This window comes from Cyclopterus lumpus, chromosome 19 (assembly GCF_009769545.1).
Source record: "Cyclopterus lumpus isolate fCycLum1 chromosome 19, fCycLum1.pri, whole genome shotgun sequence".
In the NCBI taxonomy this organism is placed as follows: Eukaryota; Metazoa; Chordata; class Actinopteri; order Perciformes; family Cyclopteridae; genus Cyclopterus; species Cyclopterus lumpus.
In genome coordinates this window covers 6944820-6964646 of record NC_046984.1, presented here as the reverse complement: position 1 = coordinate 6964646, position 19827 = coordinate 6944820, and the positions used below count along the sequence as shown (strand labels likewise).

The window sequence follows — 19827 nt, the reverse complement described above, 5'->3', positions numbered from 1 at the left end:
GCTTTGTTTTCTTAGAAGTTTACATAAAAAATAATTTTTTCTTCAATTTTATATCTAATGACTATCTAATATCCTGATATCCTAATTCACTGACTTTGCTCTCATCCCTCCCTTCATTCTTGCGTCCTCGTCTTCTTCTCCCCTCTGTTCTGAGTGGCATTAATTAGTTCATTTTCACAATTTTTAAGTGCCCGGCTGCTGTGGCTTGTCAGCCCATAATGTAGAAATCATAATGACCTTTGCTTTGCCAGATGGCGCCCTGTGTTACTTCCTCCAAATTGATCACATTTATAGTCTTATATCGCAATTTAATTCCCATTTTAATAATATGGAATGTTGGCATTTCAAAATGTATTATGGTGAAGATTTGAAAGTTAAAGAATGATCTGGTATTTGTTCCTTTTGAAGGCGATAGAGACGGCTCTCGACTGTCTGAAGAGTGCCAACACAGAGCCCTACTACAGACGGCAGGCCTGGGAGGTCATTAAGTGTTTCCTGGTGGCCATGACCAGCCTGGATGACAACAAGCACGCTCTCTACCAGCTTCTGTCTCATCCCAAGTAAGTGAACATTCTGTGGTTATTGTGGTATTAATATACGATTATTAAACATTCTTCTTTTAGTTGTAATTCAGTATACAATACAAAATATTTATATTTAAAGGAATGCTCTCGAGAGTTTATATATCTACAAACCTTCAGTGGACAGTCCGCTTCAGTCGACACAAATGACAGGAGGCGATAAAATCTCTTTAACCTTTACTTGACCTCTACCTCTGCCCACTGCTTAACCCAACCATTCCGGTCTGCCCTCCCTCAAGCCCACCCACCCCACCAGCTTTGTGTATATCATCTCACCTCTACCCCTATCCCGCCACCTGCTGACATGCCCTGCTTTCAGTTTCTCCCATCACGTCTTCACCTCTCTCCCCACCACAAACTGCCTCATCAATTCCGTCTCAAAAGCGGGTTGTTGCTAATTACACACTCACAGCCCTCCCTTCCCCCCACTCCCTACCCCCTGTGGCAGGCTTCACACTGAGACAGAGACACATACATGAACAGACAGACAGGAAGGGGGGTAGGATGTAGGCTGGGTTAGTCACATTACCATCATTGATCCCCGGGCAGGAGCTAATTGACTTTCCCCTGTCTGTTTATGCTACACCATGCCCCTTACACTCTCCTGTCATTATGCACTAACACAGGCATCCACATGAATACGTCTGTTGGCACATTTCTGTGGGGATAATGAAGTGTGTCAGTTATGATCAGTGGATGGGCACCTGCCCCCTCCTCATGTAAGATGTCTCGATTTGCAGCGTCCTCTCTCTCTCAAAAGATTGTCTCCCTTTGTTATCTATCTATCTATCTATCTATCTATCTATCTATCTATCTATCTATCTATCTATCTATCTATCTATCTATCTATCTATTTATCTATCTATCTATCTATCTATCTTTGTATTTTTTAAAGAAAAACAAGAGAGCAAGTCATGAAATACCAACTGTGGAACGCAGTAGTAGAGTGGCAGGCCCCTGGATGAGTGAAGGGCCATCTATCTGACATTCTGGCAGCCACGCTGCCCCCTACTTTCTCCCCCAGCCATGTTCCTCACTTGCTCTTTTCTTTTAACTCCCCCCTCCACTTCTCTCTCTTTTAAAAGGCAATAATGAAATGAAGCGATCCATCAGGTCTGCCCCTGGCATGTGGCATTATAAAACACAAGCTCAAGCATGGAGAAAACAGCTGCTCAATCACACCAAGGCCCAGTTGCCCACAGCTGCAGTAAATAACAAAAATACCAACAGAGGACAAAGAGGGAGGCAGAGAAATAGAAAGGCAGAAACAGCTAAGAGGAGAGAGAACATTTGGGCGCCGATCTTTATTTTGAAACGGACCATAACATTATTTTTGGGCTTTTAGCTAAAGTGCCATTGTCCTTGTTAATATGTAATCCTCTAATTTATTGTGTGGTGTTCTCCCCTCCTCCCCTTAGCTTCGCTGAGAAGTGGATACCCAATGTCATCATCTCTCACCGCTACAAAGCACAAGACACGCCTGCCCGCAGAACTTTTGAACAGGCCCTGACTGGGGCTTTCATGTCTGCTGTGATAAAGGACCTGAGGCCCAGCGCGCTGCCCTTCGTAGCCAGCCTGATTCGCCATTATACCATGGTCGCTGTGGCTCAGCAGTGTGGTGAGGGACTGGTGCTCCTTCTACTCTCTACATCTAATATTAGCTTTCTGTTTTGCCCCGGATTTGGCATCGATTCCCTGCTGCACAACAATATCAGTCACTGTCCAATTTAGTCCTTTCTCTGATTTGTATTAAGAATCTGTTGCTCTATTTGACACAAACAAAGAATAATAGAGTTGTAAATTAACTTGTAAATTAACAGTGTTCCCCACACTTTTTATCTGGGGACCAACTTTTTAATAATGACCAATAGGCCCTTACTATCTACAAATCGTGAGCAGAGTGAATTTGTGCTCATGTGAATGTTCCTGACCATTTTTACTGCCATTTCCGCATCACTTTATTTAAACCAGCCATTTTAAAGAGTTACATGTTTTATAAATCACAGCTTTGTTTTATACATGTGTTCTAAAAACATATACATATGTTAAATACTCCCTCCACCAAATAAATGCATTTACACAATTGACATTATGCAGTTAAAGGCATTTTTTCTTCATGGGTAAAACCAACCGAACGTACGTCAGCGTTTCTTTTTAGATTCAATGTTATAATTTAGTTGCTATTATGAGAACAAAACAAGCATTCAGGATCCCTCATGTTGCTCAATGGTGTACAGCAGATACAAATCTTTAGTAGAGGACTATTGAAGAAATTCTGTTTTTCCAGCAACCAATCTTTGGAAATGATTGCTGTAACGCATAGGTGGAGTTGTAACATCTTTCAATTAAGATCCATATATTTCACGTTAAACATAATTCCTTTCCATTTCCCCGTCATCCCAGGTCCGTTCCTGCTGCCGAGCTACCAGCTGGGCAGCCAGCCGAGCACAGCCATGTTCCACAGTGAGGAGAACGGCTCAAAGGGAATGGACCCGCTGGTTCTGATCGATGCCATAGCCATCTGCATGGCGTACGAGGAGAAGGAGCTGTGTAAGATTGGGGAAGTGGCCCTGGCGGTCATCTTTGACGTCGCCAGCATCATCCTTGGCTCCAAGGAGAGGGTAGGTCTCTGGGAGGAGGATAATGGAGTTTCAGTTATTTCATGAATGTCATAAAGACATACTCATTGTGCCAATTGTTTTATAACTCTGGTAAACTGTGCTGGCCATTAATATAATGTCGGAAATATTTCTCCCTGAATCTAGGTTAACCCTCTGAAAACAACTATATTGACACATTGTTTACAAACATTTACAAAATGATGTTTGAAGTAAACATCTGATGCACCTTTGCTCAAATTCAAAGGTCTTTTACATTTAATAATCATTCTTCTTCGTGTTTGATTTATGTTTTGATGTGATAGTGTTGTGGTCAGTTAATCATCCTGTTCTCTTCTCTACATCTTCAGGCATGCCAGCTGCCCTTGTTCTCCTACATTGTGGAGCGTCTGTGCGCCTGCTGCTATGAGCAGGCCTGGTATGCCAAGCTTGGCGGTGTGGTGTCCATCAAGTTCCTTATGGAGAGGCTGCCTCTGATCTGGGTGCTACAGAACCAGCTCACCTTTCTCAAGGCCCTTCTCTTTGTGATGATGGACCTCACAGGAGAGGTGAGAGAAAAATTCAAAAAAGAAACTATTATTCGTCACTTCATTTCAACGGGAGTAGAAGTGACGGTACAAAGATTTACCTGCATCCGTTTGTCGACTTTGTCGTTCACATGATGTTTTGCAAAGGCTTGCAGGAGGTTCAATGATGCAACTTGTGACTGCCCCCTTTTGTTGCAGCACTCACTGCAGTAGCAGTGTGCTTACTAACTTATTGATTTTCACAATAAGGTGTCAAATGGAGCCGTAGCCATGGCTAAGACCACCCTGGAGCAGTTGCTTGTGCGCTGTGCCACTCCACTAAAGGATGAAGAAAAGACTGAGGAGCTGTTGGCTGCCCAGGACAAGTCGTTCCATATGGTCACGCATGACCTGGTGCGGGAGGTCACCTCCCCCAACTCAACCGTCAGGAAGCAGGCCATGCACTCCCTGCAGGTGCTTGCCCAGGTCACCGGCAAGAGTGTTACCGTCATCATGGAACCACACAAAGAGGTGAAACCAAGGACTGAAGTTCTCTCCAACTGCATATACATATTGTATAAATATAATTTCAGCTTAAACTCAAGACAGGCTACAATCACAAATGTCTGGTGTCACAGTGCCTGGTCCCTCTGGACTGATGGCCTTCGGTTCATCTTTCGATTTTCAAACGAGAGAAGGAGAAATACAGTCTTTTAATTTGCTTTAATTTGTTGTTTTCTGGGGGTTTCCTTCTCTTTTAGGTTTTGCAAGATATGGTTCCTCCAAAGAAACACCTTCTCCGCCACCAGCCTGCCAACGCCCAGATCGGCCTGATGGAGGGCAACACCTTCTGCACCACCCTGCAGCCCCGGCTATTCACAATGGACCTCAATGTCATGGAGCACAAGGTCTTCTACACAGAGGTATGCAAGATGCAGAGGTCAATTTTTTTTTTTTTTTAGCACATTCATTCAATATTAATTTTTTGTTGGCTATTTCTGCAAAGCCCTTTTTTCCAATATTTATTTTCACTAAATATATAAACATTTAAAATATCTTCAACCTCGATCTTTTGCAGTGTATGACCTGTGTGTGTGTCCTGCCCTCCTCTCTTTCTAGCTGTTGAACCTGTGTGAGACCGAGGATGCCGCTCTGATGAAGCTGCCCTGTTACAAGAGCCTTCCCTCCCTGGTTCCCCTCCGCATCGCTGCTCTCAGTGAGTTGCCGAACTTGATATTGGTTCCATGTACTGTTGTCTTTTGTGTTAATTGCTTATTGTTCTGGATGAAGACAACTTAATGAATTTGCTAACTATTTATAAATCATGCAGATGTGTTGAACGAATAACTATCTTAACAAAACATTTAGGAGTATTTAAATAGTCCTGACTTGCTATGTTTGGATTATTCAAATGTTTGATTTCTTTTTTTGTCAGACAGGAGTTGTTTAATGTTACTTTCTTGTTGTTTAGATGCCCTCGCAGCTTGTAATTACTTGCCACAGTCCAGAGAGAAGATCATTGCTGCCCTGTTTAAAGCCCTCAACTCCACCAACAATGAATTGCAGGAAGCGGGCGAGGCATGCATGAGGAAGGTCAGTGCACCATCTCTTATCCTCAAAAAGTTCAAAGTTCAAAGTTAGCTTTATTGTCACTTCTTCCATTTGTGCAAACATACAGAAGATCTGAAAGTACGTTTCTCTCTTGTCTCTTGTTGTTTGTAATTATTATAGATTTTGATGACAACACATTACATCATGATTTGCAGGAAATGCTACACATAAAATTGTAGAATTTGTAAGCAGGCTGCATTATTATGATTATTCTATCTTTATTTAAAAGTGACCATGTACAGTTAAAACATAAATGTCACCATTTGATGCACTGTACCAGATTGTAGCTACAGCTAATTTGCATATGTAGTCCCTTGACAGACATAACAAACATAAAACAATAGCAAACAGTACAGGATAAGACACAATACAATAGTATATGTGGTAGGAAGAACACAATACACACAATGTGAAGCTACAGTACAGCACATTAAATGTAAGTAATACAAACTATTAAAAGTAAGTAATAAAAACCATTAAAGTAAGAAATACCAACCATAATAATTTTGCTCAATGAGTACAGCGCTGTACGTACATGTTTGTAGTCCATGATCTCTACTACCTGTTGCAACATATCTTTATTTCTGTCCTTTCTTAGCATCTTTACATTGGCCCTATTTTAAAAGGAGATTGGTTTCTAATTTATTCAAAGACGTTATTGATTATTTGGAAAGCTCAGACCTGTGTTACATCACTCACTTCAACTGCAATTCCCTTTGACCAAAAACAGCCTGAGACCCACTGACATGACCTTTCTAAATCTGGATTAAAGACTGTGCCTTAAGCTATAAAGCGATCTACCCGAGATTAAACTAGTGAATTTGGTGGCACCCTTTAAATCTTTTCTACAATCACATTTTCTACACCTTTTTTAAAATGGCCTTCTTCTGTGTCACCCTACTTTCCTCTTCATTTATCTATTTGTTTCATTTGCTCTTATGTTATTTCAGTGCTTTTCATTTTGTTATTGTTTTGCTTGTTTTGTTTTCTAAGTGCAGTTTTGTATTATCTTGTTTTCCACACACTCCTGTAGGGTTGTCATGATACCAAATTCTAACTTCAATACGATACCTGCCATAAATATCACGATACCCGATACTTACGATACGATACCAGAATTCGATACGATACCACAAATACGATACGATACTGGTATATTTATCTATAATAGTAATAAATAAAACATCTGTATGGTTCCCTTTTTACCAGCTTGTTCCTTCCCATCTTTTTCAACACTTAACAAATGGCATTAATATTATTATTAGCCTACAGCAAGATATTAATGAAAACTACATGGTGCCATCACAGTATTGATTATACACGGCTATGTAGCCTTTTGTCCGTATCTGACCAGATGACTACATAGTTCCTTCCATAAGTATGAGCAATTGTAGAGTTCATATTTTATCTTAATTCATGGAATAATTATTTTTCCTTAACTAAAATAAAAAAGACTTAGCTGAAGATCCACCAGCATGTAGCCATTTTGCATCAATTGTGTCTTTTAGTACACGTGTGTGCATTGTGACCTCATGATCATATAGTCTGGTCGTCAAAGGCTAAGGCTACTCGTGTTAGGCTGTATGTGGGTGAGCTTAAGGTGTGCACCATGTGCTTACCTGTCGTTCTTTGAACTCTGAAAAGGGGTGTCTGTCTGAAAGGTGCTTTAATTTTAATGTTTGACGTGTTGCTCCTTAGTCTGAGTGGCTTTGAAACACGTTTTGGAGACGGGTCTCTGTGTGTCAGTGGGCTTTCCTTCACTGTCTGTATGTCAGTGCGCTTTCCGCATCTTTTTAACATTTTTTTTTATTACAAAAAGTCGCAAAAAGCGCCGGCACGTGACATCATGTTGTCTCCCCAGCGATCACTGAGTGAGAGCGCGCTGCCTGTTAGTGTGTGAGCCTTGCATAGCCCCGCCCCCTTGAAGTCAACACGCTGGGCAGCATTAAAGGAGCGGAGCAGTGAGTGCGCTCTGATCGCGCGCTATTTTAATAAAGTATCGATACTAAAAATATGCAAAACCGTATCGTTTTAAACGTACTGGTACCGCGGTACCTTTTTAGTATCGGTACACCGTGCAACCCTACTCTCCTGCTGTCTTTTATCTGCACCACTCATGTCATTTGCCATCTTTTGTTAATCCTCCCCATCCCACCCAATTATATTTATAGGGACCTCCCTCTGCTTTATCACATTCTCCATGAACCAATCCTGCCTCTATTCATCAAAGTATCCATACCATCTTCACCTCTATCCATCTACCTCAAGCTTTTTGTCGCCTTTTTCTTCCATTTCTGTGTCCTTCATTTTCTTTCTTTACCACCATCACTCCTTTTCACTATCCTTTGATTTTTTAACTTATTTTTCTGCCGAGCCATTCTCTGCTCTCTCCATCCTTTCATCTCTGCCCTGCTAGCACTAATGAGTGTTGCCATGGCCCGATCGATACAGGATGGAGTGTTTGTTCTCTGCACTGAGAGGAAAATGAATGTTGCTGCCATGCATCATGTGCGTGCGTGCGTGCGCGCAACACTGATGATGCTCATTTGAGTGGCCTTAGTTCCTTAATGGAGACACAAGGGGTAGCAAATGGTTATCGGGGCTGGAAAACCTGCCAAGGCCACATCTAATCTAAAAAAATTATATTTGTGGAAGAGAAATTAAATTGGTGGAACGCATTGAGGGGGGGCAATAAATCCCAATAATACTTTCAAGCTTCAACTACTCTTTTATGAAATGTTTGATAAAATCAGAGCAAAATGAGCCTTAAACCTATAAAATAAATGTTTTATTTATTTACAAATGTTTGCCTTAGATTGTTCAGCATCACTATCTTGTTTCCTTTTACAATATTAATTTTAAGAGTTATAGGTAAACTTTTTTGAGATTTCTCTGTACTCTGTTTTAGTTCCTGGAAGGCGCAACCATTGAGGTGGACCAGATCCACACTCACATGCGGCCCCTGCTGATGATGCTGGGTGACTACCGCAGCCTGACGCTCAACGTGGTGAACCGCCTCACCTCCGTCACTCGTCTTTTCCCAAACTCCTTCAATGACAAGTTCTGTGATCAGATGATGGTGAGAAACTGTCTCTTCGTTTTGCAACAACAGCTGACGGCACAGAATACAGTTTATAATGGCATCAACATGACGGCAAAACCTTTTAACTGTGGAAGTGTTAATGCCTGGTTTGAAACTGAAGGCTATTTTAGAGTCTAATTATCAGATAATTGTTTAGGTTTGAATATATTTAATATATTCTTCTGAGTATTCTGCAGTGTTGATCAAATAGTTATTTCTAAGTATTTTCCTAATGTTTAAATATGTCTGAAATTGCATATGCAATTGCTCTTTAAAATCACTTGTTAATAATACTAAAACATTTATTTTATTAATTACAACCACTTGTGCCAGTCTTAAACATAATAACATCATCAAGAAAACAACCTACAAGAATGTAGTTCAAGACTCGTATTGCTGACAACATATTTGAGTATTGTTTTGTTTCTGTGATACTTGCGGGTGAGTATTTAAACCATGCCACATGCAAATGTAATTATTGTCCTTAGGTTAATCATTTTTGGGTAGCAATGCCAACGGGGCTCACATGGTTAATACAAGGTGTCAGGTCATGGCCAAACAATGATTATTTTCTGCCCACTTGTTTGCTGTGTAGTAGCTTCACAATTAAGAAATGTATATTTACTAGGGGAAATATATTCATTAATTACACACAGTCTCAATCTTATCTTTCTATCTGTCTCTCTCAGCAACACCTTAGGAAGTGGATGGAGGTGGTTGTAATAACACACAAGGGAGGCCAGCGAAGTGATGGCAGTGTAAGTATACAGACGAGAGAGTTCTACACGTAAACCTTACAGCACTGGGACATTTATTACAAATGTGAATATATCACTCATGACACGTAATTGTTTTTATTTTTTCTTGGACCATTTACTTTCGTAGAAATCTTGTTTGAATGCAATGAGGACTCTCTGTAGGATGCAGGGTCAATACAGCCGTCTACTGGCACATGTTTGTATTCAATGAGCCGTCCTGTTTTAACCAAAAAGCACACAGGAAAAAAAGGGTAGAGAATGTAGTCAACACCTCCTCAATGTGGCTTCCTCCCAGATGAGTTGTGAGTGGCCATATTACAATCAATGATTAATTAGGCGCCAGGCAGGCGGTGGTGGGCCCTGCGCTGCGTCTCCTCATTATCTCCCCGACAGATAACCTTGTAAAGGCAGAGAAAAGGTGAGTGCGAGAGGGAGAAAAAAACCAGCTGCCTCTCCCCCACAGAAATAAACCCTTTTTCTGTCTTCACTTTTATGCGAGTTCGTTCTGCACCATCTTGAAATGGTGTGTTTAATTGGATGCAAATTGGCCTTCTGTCTTTCCCTCCATCCCTCCAACCAGGGGTCTTTGTGCGTGTTAACAGGAAGGCTAGCAGTGACAATGAAGCCAGGGTCAGGGGTCAATTAGCAAAAACTGGGAAAAAAAGTACTGAGGAGGATGGTCTGAAGACATGTAGGCATGAAAGCGGGATTTGACAGAGTATTGAGCGGAGTACCTGGGTGTGAGGAGAAGTAAAGATCTCGTATGAAAGAAAACAGAAAAGGGTTTAACCTAAATGAAATGTCAGTCTCTGAATTCATGACCTGATATGTCAGAAGAGGGTTTTTCCTCCAAATGCCACAGAGTCTGTGTTGCTCTTCTGACAACCCATTATGGCCCCCGGCCCGTTATTCACCACAAGCTGAGACGAGTTGTTCCTGAGGTCAATTATAAAGGTTGCTGCTGTCTGCCCATTCATTTCATTATCACCATGTCTTATCTGCTCACCTTCCACACTGAACAAAGACGGACAACACACAACCGCACAAAATTGCACACGTACTGCTTTGCTGACTCTGATCATTGTCTCCCGTTCCGGTACAGCCTGCGTTGGAGGGCGTTGAGGTGAGATGTGACCTGGTGCTGCGCCCTCTGTTGGTGACTCTGTGATTTCAGCTTTAGTTGAACTAATGTGCTGGTGACTTGAACCAATTTCGTGGTAGTGGTGCAGTTTCCCCGTTTCTCTCTGTCCGTCTCTGTGGTCGTCTTCCGAAGCGTGACTGTCGGCTCAACCTTGCTCTAACCTCACATTTTGACTGTTTTAGAAATGTCCTTCCCCATTCCCTTTTGACTTTTTTACCTCTAAGATATCAATAATACAAGGTTTATGAAAGTGAACATGCATACTGTCCTTTTGTTGTTGTTTGTACCCTGTGTGAATGCAATCCAAGAACTCACCTTTTCTGTAGGAAATTAACTCCGTCCTCATCTTTCTGCAGTGGCTGCCCATCAATACTTTCTGTAAGAAACATATGTTCATGTCTAGTTCCATCCAAAATTTCATCCACTCCCTTCTTCCCTCCGCTCTTTTTCTCTGACTCTTTCTCCAGGAGATGAAGATCTGTTCCGCCATCATTAATCTTTTCCACCTGATCCCAGCTGCCCCTCAGACTCTGGTCAAACCTCTGCTGGAGGTGGTCATGAAGACCGAGAGGGCCATGCTCATAGAGGTAGGCCACCAACTGCACGCCAACTTTTCTGGTTATTCATTGTAGTGTTCCTTGGTATTACGAGGACATAGTCTTAAAGATAAAAATGAACATGGGATGTTACAGTTTGAGTCATTGACATTACTTAATGCAAGTAGGCAATGCATGATCATTTAATAAAAATATTCAGCCACATTCAGCCTTTCTGATCAACTTCTGATGTATACTATAAATGGTACATTTATTGTAGAGATTAGCACAGGTTTTCACAAGAAAGAGCATTTGCATTCATGTAATCATGACCATCATTCCTGTATCACATTTCTCCTCTGCTGCTCTACTCATCCCTCCTGTGCCAGGCCGGCAGTCCATTCAGGGAGCCTTTGATCAAGTTCCTGACGCGTCACCCATCTCAGACAGTGGAGCTGTTCATGATGGAGGCTACGCTGAACGACCCCCAGTGGAGTCGCATGTTCATGGTCAGACACTGGCGGCTCTAAGTAGCAGCCCCTTCAGGCTTTTTATTGACACATTTGCCATTAAAACTGCATTTGCTGCTGCAGTAATTGGCTTTAATCAGGGATATAATGGGTGTGTCGAGGCTCAGTGGTCCTGTTACCACCAAATTGAGACGGATCACACCCAGCAAAAAATTATAATTTCCCTGTGTCTTGTTTCTTTAAAATGTGTTATAGTTACAATATGTATGTGTATTCCTATACAGAGTTTTCTGAAACACAAAGATGCCAAGCCACTAAGAGACGTGCTGGCTTCTAACCCCAACCGCTTCGTCCCTCTGCTGGTTCCCGCTGGCACTGCAGCAACTGTTCGACCTGGATCTCCCTCCACCACCACAGCCAGATTGGACTTGCAGTTTCAGGCTATCAAGGTATACATTTGTAATTTCCTTTTTCAATTTATACATTTTGTACACACTTATTGTCAGGTAAGATGCATATATGTGTCAAGCTAACCCTCAGGTTAGTCAGTGGTGCTGAATCTTAATCAAAACATGTGTGCTTTTAACACACACAGAGATTCAAGGCAATTTAAAGAACCGTTTAACATTTTATCTATAGTAGTCGCGAACATATCGGTACATAAACGTAAAAAAAAAGAAAGTGTGATAATATGTTGTATTGATATATTTGCACAGCCCTAATCTGAATACTGCACAACTAAGTAATTGCATCATATGACCTGTAGCTTGTTTCTTCTTTGTCCCTTTTGCTCAGATTATCAGCATCATAGTGAAAAATGATGAGGGTTGGCTGGCAGGGCAGCACTCCCTGGTCAGTCAGCTTCGGCGAGTCTGGGTCAGTGAAGCCTTCCAGGAGAGACATCGCAAAGACAACATGGCTGCCACCAACTGGAAGGAGCCCAAGCTGCTGGCCTACTGCCTGCTTAGCTACTGCAAGTATGTACACCTGTTTAAACTGTAATGGGGATGGAAATCCACTAAACATTGGACAAAGTTGTCATGCAATATGAAAATATTAGAAAGTAAAAAATAATAAGCCCTCAACAACTACTGCTGACTACTGTTGATCTGAAATGAGCAACGCTACCAGTAGAGCCTCATACTTGATGGCTTAAGTGACCCTTTTAAGTAGCGTATTTTCTAGGCGTGTGTAAGGGCTACAAACCAATGATGCAGATTTTTAAATTTAGTGCAGTTTCGTACATGAAGTAATTAATGGTATTCAAATTATGAATGACCCTCTTCCCCCTTGTTGCTGTCAGAGCACTGAGAAAGTGTTGAATCCCCTTCCACATTTATTTCAGTCCCTGCCATTAACCCCCAACCACTCAGTGTTCAGTCAGCCTTTGAATCAAACAAACAAACAACGGTTTGCTATTCAAGTCACATTGCTGTCTAAGATTTTAAAAAACTTCTGACATTAAACATGTATCTTCTGTACACTAAACTCATTGACCCTCCCCCCGTCTCCTCAACAGGCGTAACTACTCAGAGATTGAGCTGCTGTTCCAGCTGCTGCGGGCCTTTACAGGCCGCTTCTTATGCAACATGACCTTCCTGAAGGAGTATATGGAGGAGGAGATTCCCAAGAACTACTCCATTGCCCAAAAACGAGCCCTGTTCTTCCGCTTCGTTGAGTTCAACGACCCGCACTTCAATGATGAGCTCAAAGCTAAGGTACGTACAATCAGAGCAGCAATGAATTTTGCCAACCATTTTATGGAATTGACAATCAAGTCATGGTTGGAGATTTAATACATTAAAATCCACACAGGAAGTAAAGTATTGGTCTAGTGGGAGTTGTTAAACACTAAAACCAGCTGACATTTCTCCAGTTGGATTTATGGATACTTTTCAATATCTGTTTTTGTACAATGTGTAAAATGTGTACATTTTTAGATGTCATTACATGGAAGCATTATTTATTTTAAGGGTAACACTAATATTTCAAGGGAGGGATTATGGGGCTTTCTCAGCAGCTTTATCATTGTTTTCTTCTATTGGTCTAGCACAGCAGAACATGCATCGCCTGCTAAAGGAAAAAAATACATATTTAAATGAATATGGTTGTTTAAAAACTATGAGGCACTGGTGAGCCTTCATTAAAAAAATGGTACATTTTGGATATTTTGCGTTGTGCTGGAAAAATAGATGTACACCTTGGATCGTTCATATTTTTGAAAAAATAAAAATAAAGAAGTAATCTTTTGGACATATCTCTCTGTCCTAGACCTACTGATGGATTATAAATTATGTTTCTAAATTCTTTGAGCATCGCATCAGCTTACTTACTTTGCTTCCTCAGTGTGGGACCTGATCTGTGTGACTTTTATGGTTGGTGTGTTTTGTACCAGAAGTTCTCTGATGGAATCAGGAAGGTCATTGTCTGGTTGTAGACCCTCAGAGGCTCACAGATGAATGCTCCTGTCCTCTCTACCTGACCTGCTGCAGCAACCATTACAATCATTCGGGCTGCTTTTTAATTAAGATCACTCTGCCGCATGCATGCTCACACGCATACACACACCGACAGAGGCTCACATACACATTTTGCACAGCTGTAATAGGCACACAACCTGGCACAGAAGAGCAACAGCGCTGCTGTTAAGTACAAACGGGTCAGTGGGGAAGGCCCCTGGCTGGCACACTATAGCACATAGCCAAATGACTGTGGCAAGAAACGCACAACTGGCAAGTGCAGTGTACGCAGACTCCCAAATCCAAGGACATACACTTGTGTTTATGATGCTTCTCACACCACCGTGCCCTTTTTGTTTTTCTTTTCTTCTTTTTTTCTTGCTCATGTGCAGTTTGCATTGCCTCAGTATCATACGGACTGGGTGGAAAAAAGAGCCAAAATATAGGCAAAGAATTCAGCCAACTCGCTGTCTTTCCAGGCTCAAATACTGCATTTTATTTAGCAGAACAGATTTTAGCCTCTCAGAAAACAGCCCCTCCCCTCCCCCCATTCATAATTTTGCTCATATTGTTGTTTTTCCCTTAATTGTCCTCTTCTGGTGCACAGCAGCTGCTAGCTGTGCATGTGAGGCGGAGAGACAGACGTACAGAAAAGAAAACATGCGTTTGTGTTTGAATGTTTATGTTGATTGGTGTACAAGTCGTGAGCAAGAGAATGAGTGTGGCAGTCTGACATTTAAATAATTGCTGTTAGCATTTTCACAGAAGCACGATATCACTGGGAAATGTGTGTGTGCGAGTTGTGTGCACGTTCTCGGTATGCCTGGGACATAGACAGAGGCTCAGGTTCATGCATCACAGGGGGCTCTGAGAATATTTCACTCTGAGCGAGACACAAAGTGTGTGAAAGAAAGAAGGAGAGAGACCGTGTGGGACAGCAGTAATGAATCATCTATGATTGCACAGACTGATCTCATGCTGCTCTTGTATTGTTTCTTTTGTTAAATCCAAACCGTTCTGACAGAAAACTGCTTTTGTCCTGTTTTTTTCTGTTCAGAAGTGTTTGATTATTCATGCAATAGATTTCAAGCAGACAAGCAAACAAACCAAGTGTACGACATTTATGAAGCGCAGCATGTCTGTTTCACATTCCTTTTTATGTTTCCGACATGACATACGGAGTAGCAGAATTGTATACATGTCAGAATGTGTCTCCGTGCTGGTATCGTATCCCCAGTAGAGATTTAAATAAAACTGTAGTGTTACATTGAAATAACAAATAGCTATTTTTGTTAGTTTTGTTTCACACCCCTTCTGGCATATGTGTGTGTGTGAGAACAACAAGATAGGTAAAGATATTACGAGGATTACAAATTTACTTTAAGAAGACATGTACCACATTTTAATGACGTTTCCACTTTCATATCCACAAATGAAATAATTACAAACTTTTCTAAAGCATGTTTTAATAAGAGGTGCAGCAGTTTCAAAAGAGAAATACCCAAGTGCAATTATAAACGATACCGATTATTGCCTTTTTAGTTAATAATAATATTTTGTATTGGATCCGTTGTGGGACGGGAGGTTCTGGAGAACAGTGATTGCGGGTGAGCTGGGAATTTAGGATTTCACATGGATTGCCATAAAGAATACTATTGCAGTAGTCTATTCTGGAGGTGTTGAAGGCGTGGATCAGAGTTTCAGCAACACATGAGCAGAGTGATGGGTGGAGAGGGACTGTTTTTTTTAAGTGAAAAAAGGCAGTTCTGGTGATTTGTTTGACGTGAGGTTCGAAGGAGAGGTTGCTGTCAAACATGACTCAGAGGTTGCGGATCTGTGGGGAGGGAGACAGAGTGGCGTTGCAGAAGTTGTGACTGGTTTTGGTGAGGGATTTGGGACCGATGATCATCATGTCTGTTTTATCACAGTTGGGTTTAAGAAAGTTGGTTTGCATCCATAATTTGATGTCTGTGAGGCAGTTGGTCAGAGTGGAGTGAGTAGCAGTGGTAATGGCCTTTTGGGGAGATGTAGAGCTGGACATCATTGGCATAGCAGTGGAAGAGAAGACCATGTTGACGTATAATATTACCAAGAGGGAGCAGGTAGAAGAGGACCGAGCACCGAATCCCTGGGGGACGCCTTGAGACAGAGGAGCAGTTGTTGATGAATTGTTGTCTGTTTGTTAGATATGAATTGAGGGCAGGTGGAGAGATGGAACGGGCGGGGAGGTGTTCAGGTTGCTGTTAACGCCTGCATTCGTCCACTGTGAAGGATTTGGAGGTGTGTTGTCTTGTCAAGCAGTCAGATTTAGACAAGTACAAAAAAACAGGTGGAGTAAAATCACAATATGGATACAGAGTTCTTAAAATCAGCAAATGACCTTGATTGTTTGAGGTTGACCTCGAGTTAAATGAGATCCTTTAGCTCTTCACCTAACTGTGTAAAACTAAACAAAAAGTAACAATAAATGCGTAAGATGTCCAAATGACTAAATAATAACTAATCGATACAACTGGTAGTGGCTATTATTCAAGTCATCCTGTGGTTACCTCCATACATAACTCCTAATTCTTGATGTGTATTGGGCCTTTTCTATGGGTGGGGGGGTGCACTAACACACAGACCTTTTAATTGCAACATAGAAATAAGTACAGTGATTGATGTTAGAGGAGTTTTAGACTTATTATGAACAGGTGACACTGGAGAACAGACTTGAGCTCCATGCCTTTTCTTTGCGTCTTCATTTAAGGGTGTGTGCATGTTTCTGCACGCACATTGTGTCGAGCATGTGTGAATAATGTTCTAATGGAGGAGCTTGAACATATGCTGCCACAGCTCGTTCTCCACTGAGCGATGCGATGTCCTCCCCAATGATGGATTGAACAGGGAGGGTTCATTAACAGATAGCAGCTTCTTTAATAAATGCAGTCGTTCGCTGTATTGTGGTTGGGTTACTCTGCACTTTACCAGCTAATCAAGCCTTTGTCTTCATTCGCAGATCCCTGCTAACAATCCCTGCAGGTTTCAGAGTGTTTGTAAATTACATGTTACGCCTTTCATTAGGAATAGTTAAGATTTGAATTTATTTCTGCTTCCAATTTTTATGAATTAATTAAGAGGACATGTTAAGTGTTTTTTTTTTTCTTCAATTCTTGAAACGTCACATTTTTCATTACCGTTGTTTTGTGTCACATTTGGCGTTGCTGCGCCTCAAGCCTGTTTCTAAGCTCTGAAATATGTTTTGCATTTCGAAAGAATCAACATTTTAGTTCAATCTGAAAAGGACCTGTGTCCCTCTGACTTAGAATAGATTTTAGAGTAGATGACTAATCACCCAATTATGTGTCAGAGTATGCAGGTGTTTATTTTATGCAGATTTTGAAAGAAGATACAGTTCTCCTTTTTGTTGACGTGTGCAATCATGGATGATGCATATTCTCCTCAGGATATGGAATTTAAAAAAAAGCAAAATCATATCAATGTGTGTTTTTCTTGTTTCTCAGGTGTTGCAGCACATCCTAAATCTAGCCTTCCTGCACAGCTTTGAGAAGGGGGAAGGTGAGCAGCTGCTTGGACCGCCCAACCCTGAAGGAGACAATCCTGAAAGCATTACCAGTGTCTTCATCACAAAGGTACACATGCACACTGACACGCTTGCAGCTATTCTTTCCCCTCAACATCTTTCTTCACATCCAATCTGCTCACTTCTCCCCCACTTCTTCTTTTGTTCATTACTCACCAGCTTTGTCTCTCCATCAGTCTCCCTGATTTCATTACCTGCTGCATTTCCTCTAATAATGTCTTATCAGTCCGGAACATTTCCATACTCATCATCCATTGCATCCTACTTAGTCTTGATTCTTCTTCTCCCATGGTCTCCACACATTAATTGATCATTAATTGCTTTCATTCCATATTTCTCTTCTTCCTTTTTGTCCTCTGCCATCTGTTTTTGTTTTTCTCCCTCCATCCCGCCGTTCCCATTTTTCCATTACGTTTCGTCCATCAGGCCAGACTATAATTCCTGGTGTAAATGCCACGATGTGACCATGCTAAAGGTCAGCATGTTGTGCTGTGGCAGATCTCATCACTGACTAACACCAGTCCTAATGGCCGCTAATGGCTCCTTTTACGGTTAAAACTCATTTCCTCACTTACCTCCCTCTCTCTGAATGTTCTCCCCTCTGTGCCCCTCTCCAGGGAAGTCACATGGCGATGGTTGTTTGGAATGGGGTCTTTATGCTAGAGCATTTCGATATGTGAAAACCTATATTGTTGTTGTGGTTTGACTTCATTTAAATTTAATTTTGCAAAGTGAACATTTGTCTGAACAGCAGTATACTTGTGGAAATTCAGACAAACAATATATTCTATATAATTATTTCTCTAACTTATTTATACACATGAAGTGCTTTTAGTAATCTAAGACTTCTATTGACTTCTGTTGGCACCTGGTGAGAATTACAGCCACACCAACAACTCTCAGGCATTTTTTCTCTACACTCAGACATTTGTTGTTACTAATTGATTCATTGTTTTTGTCTTTGTAGATATACTGTGCAACCATTGTGCTAAGAACAGTACACATTGGTCCTATTCCCCCCTCGCCCAACAACCTTTAACCCCACATCTCTCCCAATCCTCTCAGGTACTGGACCCAGAGAAGCAGGCTGACCTGCTGGACTCACTGCGAATCTGCCTGCTGCAGTTTTCCACCCTGCTGGTGGAGCATGCACCCCACCACATTCATGACAACAACAAGTCACGCAACAGCAAACTGCGGCGCCTCATGACCTTTGCCTGGCCATGCCTCCTGCCCAAAGCCTGTGTGGACCCTGCCTGCAAATACAGTGGTCACTTACTTCTGGCCCACATCATTGCAAAGTTTGCCATTCACAAGAAGATTGTCCTTCAGGTGAGGGAGAAGGGGAAACTCAGTGGAGCGTGGGTTTAAAACACAGAGCTTACAATGACCTTGTAAAATGCAAAAACTGACAACATTAGGATTCAATTGAAATGAGCTGACAACAGATGTATGCAAAAAAAGAAAACAAGGCACTTAGAAGAACAATAAATGTGTGAGAGCGAGAAGCAGAGAGCGTACACGTCTTCGTCCCATGTTCCTCATACTTTATAATGTGAATGTATTGGAAAAGAAATTCAGTGGTGATTTTAAAATTTCAAAAAGTAAGAAATGGTACAATTTCTAAAGCGCGATCCCTTTCCTTTGTGCAGGTCTTCCACAGCCTGCTGAAGGCCCACACGATGGAGGCCCGGGCCATTGTACGGCAGGCCATGGCCATCCTGACCCCAGCTGTGCCGGCCCGCATGGAGGACGGCCACCAGATGTTGACGCACTGGACTCGCAAAATAATCGTGGAGGAGGGACACACTGTACCGCAGCTGGTCCACATACTGCATCTCATTGTGCAGCACTTCAGGGTGAGCAGATATATTAAAGAGCGCAAGAGAAGTTACAGTTTGTCAATAGTGCACCACCTTCTTCCGTTCGGCCCATAACGACTGAGTGTATTGATTCTCAGTTTATTCATTTGAGCAGGGTAGGGCAAACTGAACAGTCAAAACTAAACCGTTTTTTCCCGTGGTGCTTGTTCCAATTCAGACCACCTGTTTAAGGATGACTATTGTCGAATATCACTACCTTGTACTTAACATTTTATGGGAAGACGGGGTAAGCTGCCACCGGATGGAGTGAGAGAGCAACTGCCACTCTAAATCCTCGGCCAATTTGTTGCTGCAGCTCCACACTCGGTGTGGCTTCGGCAATTGCAGTGAACCACATGGGGGAAGCACAGTTGAGAAGCTATTTTTGTTGATTTTCTGAGTGCCCTGAATTAAATGATGCCTCTTAACCAGTCCTGATGGGAACGGAACACCATCATTAAAAGTTGGATTATCCCATATGGCCTATTTAATAGTTTGTATGATACTGGTTCACTAAATGTGAGTTTCGTATTGACAGTAGGACACCGGTGTTGGGTTCTGTTGCACTGGGCAGTGGAGCTCATGTTAACCGCCTGCTGCCTTTAATCCCCTTAATGTAG

General features: G+C 41.8%; 1 protein-coding gene across 2 annotated transcripts in view; it reads left to right on the top strand.

The window, feature by feature from the left end:
- The window catches only part of trrap (transformation/transcription domain-associated protein), a 78207-nt gene that overhangs the window by 11424 nt on the left and 46956 nt on the right, over window positions 1–19827 (top strand). Inside the window, exons 22-40 of one of the 2 annotated variants that reach the window (XM_034558219.1) lie at window positions 409–560; window positions 2000–2199; window positions 2985–3202; window positions 3550–3747; window positions 3976–4236; window positions 4467–4628; window positions 4825–4921; window positions 5177–5298; window positions 8225–8395; window positions 9088–9156; window positions 10259–10279; window positions 10765–10884; window positions 11223–11342; window positions 11588–11752; window positions 12099–12280; window positions 12823–13021; window positions 17266–17394; window positions 18411–18677; window positions 18998–19204. In XM_034558219.1, the coding sequence (XP_034414110.1) occupies window positions 409–560; window positions 2000–2199; window positions 2985–3202; window positions 3550–3747; window positions 3976–4236; window positions 4467–4628; window positions 4825–4921; window positions 5177–5298; window positions 8225–8395; window positions 9088–9156; window positions 10259–10279; window positions 10765–10884; window positions 11223–11342; window positions 11588–11752; window positions 12099–12280; window positions 12823–13021; window positions 17266–17394; window positions 18411–18677; window positions 18998–19204 (3060 nt within the window). The remainder of the gene's footprint in view (window positions 1–408; window positions 561–1999; window positions 2200–2984; window positions 3203–3549; window positions 3748–3975; window positions 4237–4466; window positions 4629–4824; window positions 4922–5176; window positions 5299–8224; window positions 8396–9087; window positions 9157–10258; window positions 10280–10764; window positions 10885–11222; window positions 11343–11587; window positions 11753–12098; window positions 12281–12822; window positions 13022–17265; window positions 17395–18410; window positions 18678–18997; window positions 19205–19827) is intronic. The other variant, XM_034558221.1, reaches the window with a different exon arrangement.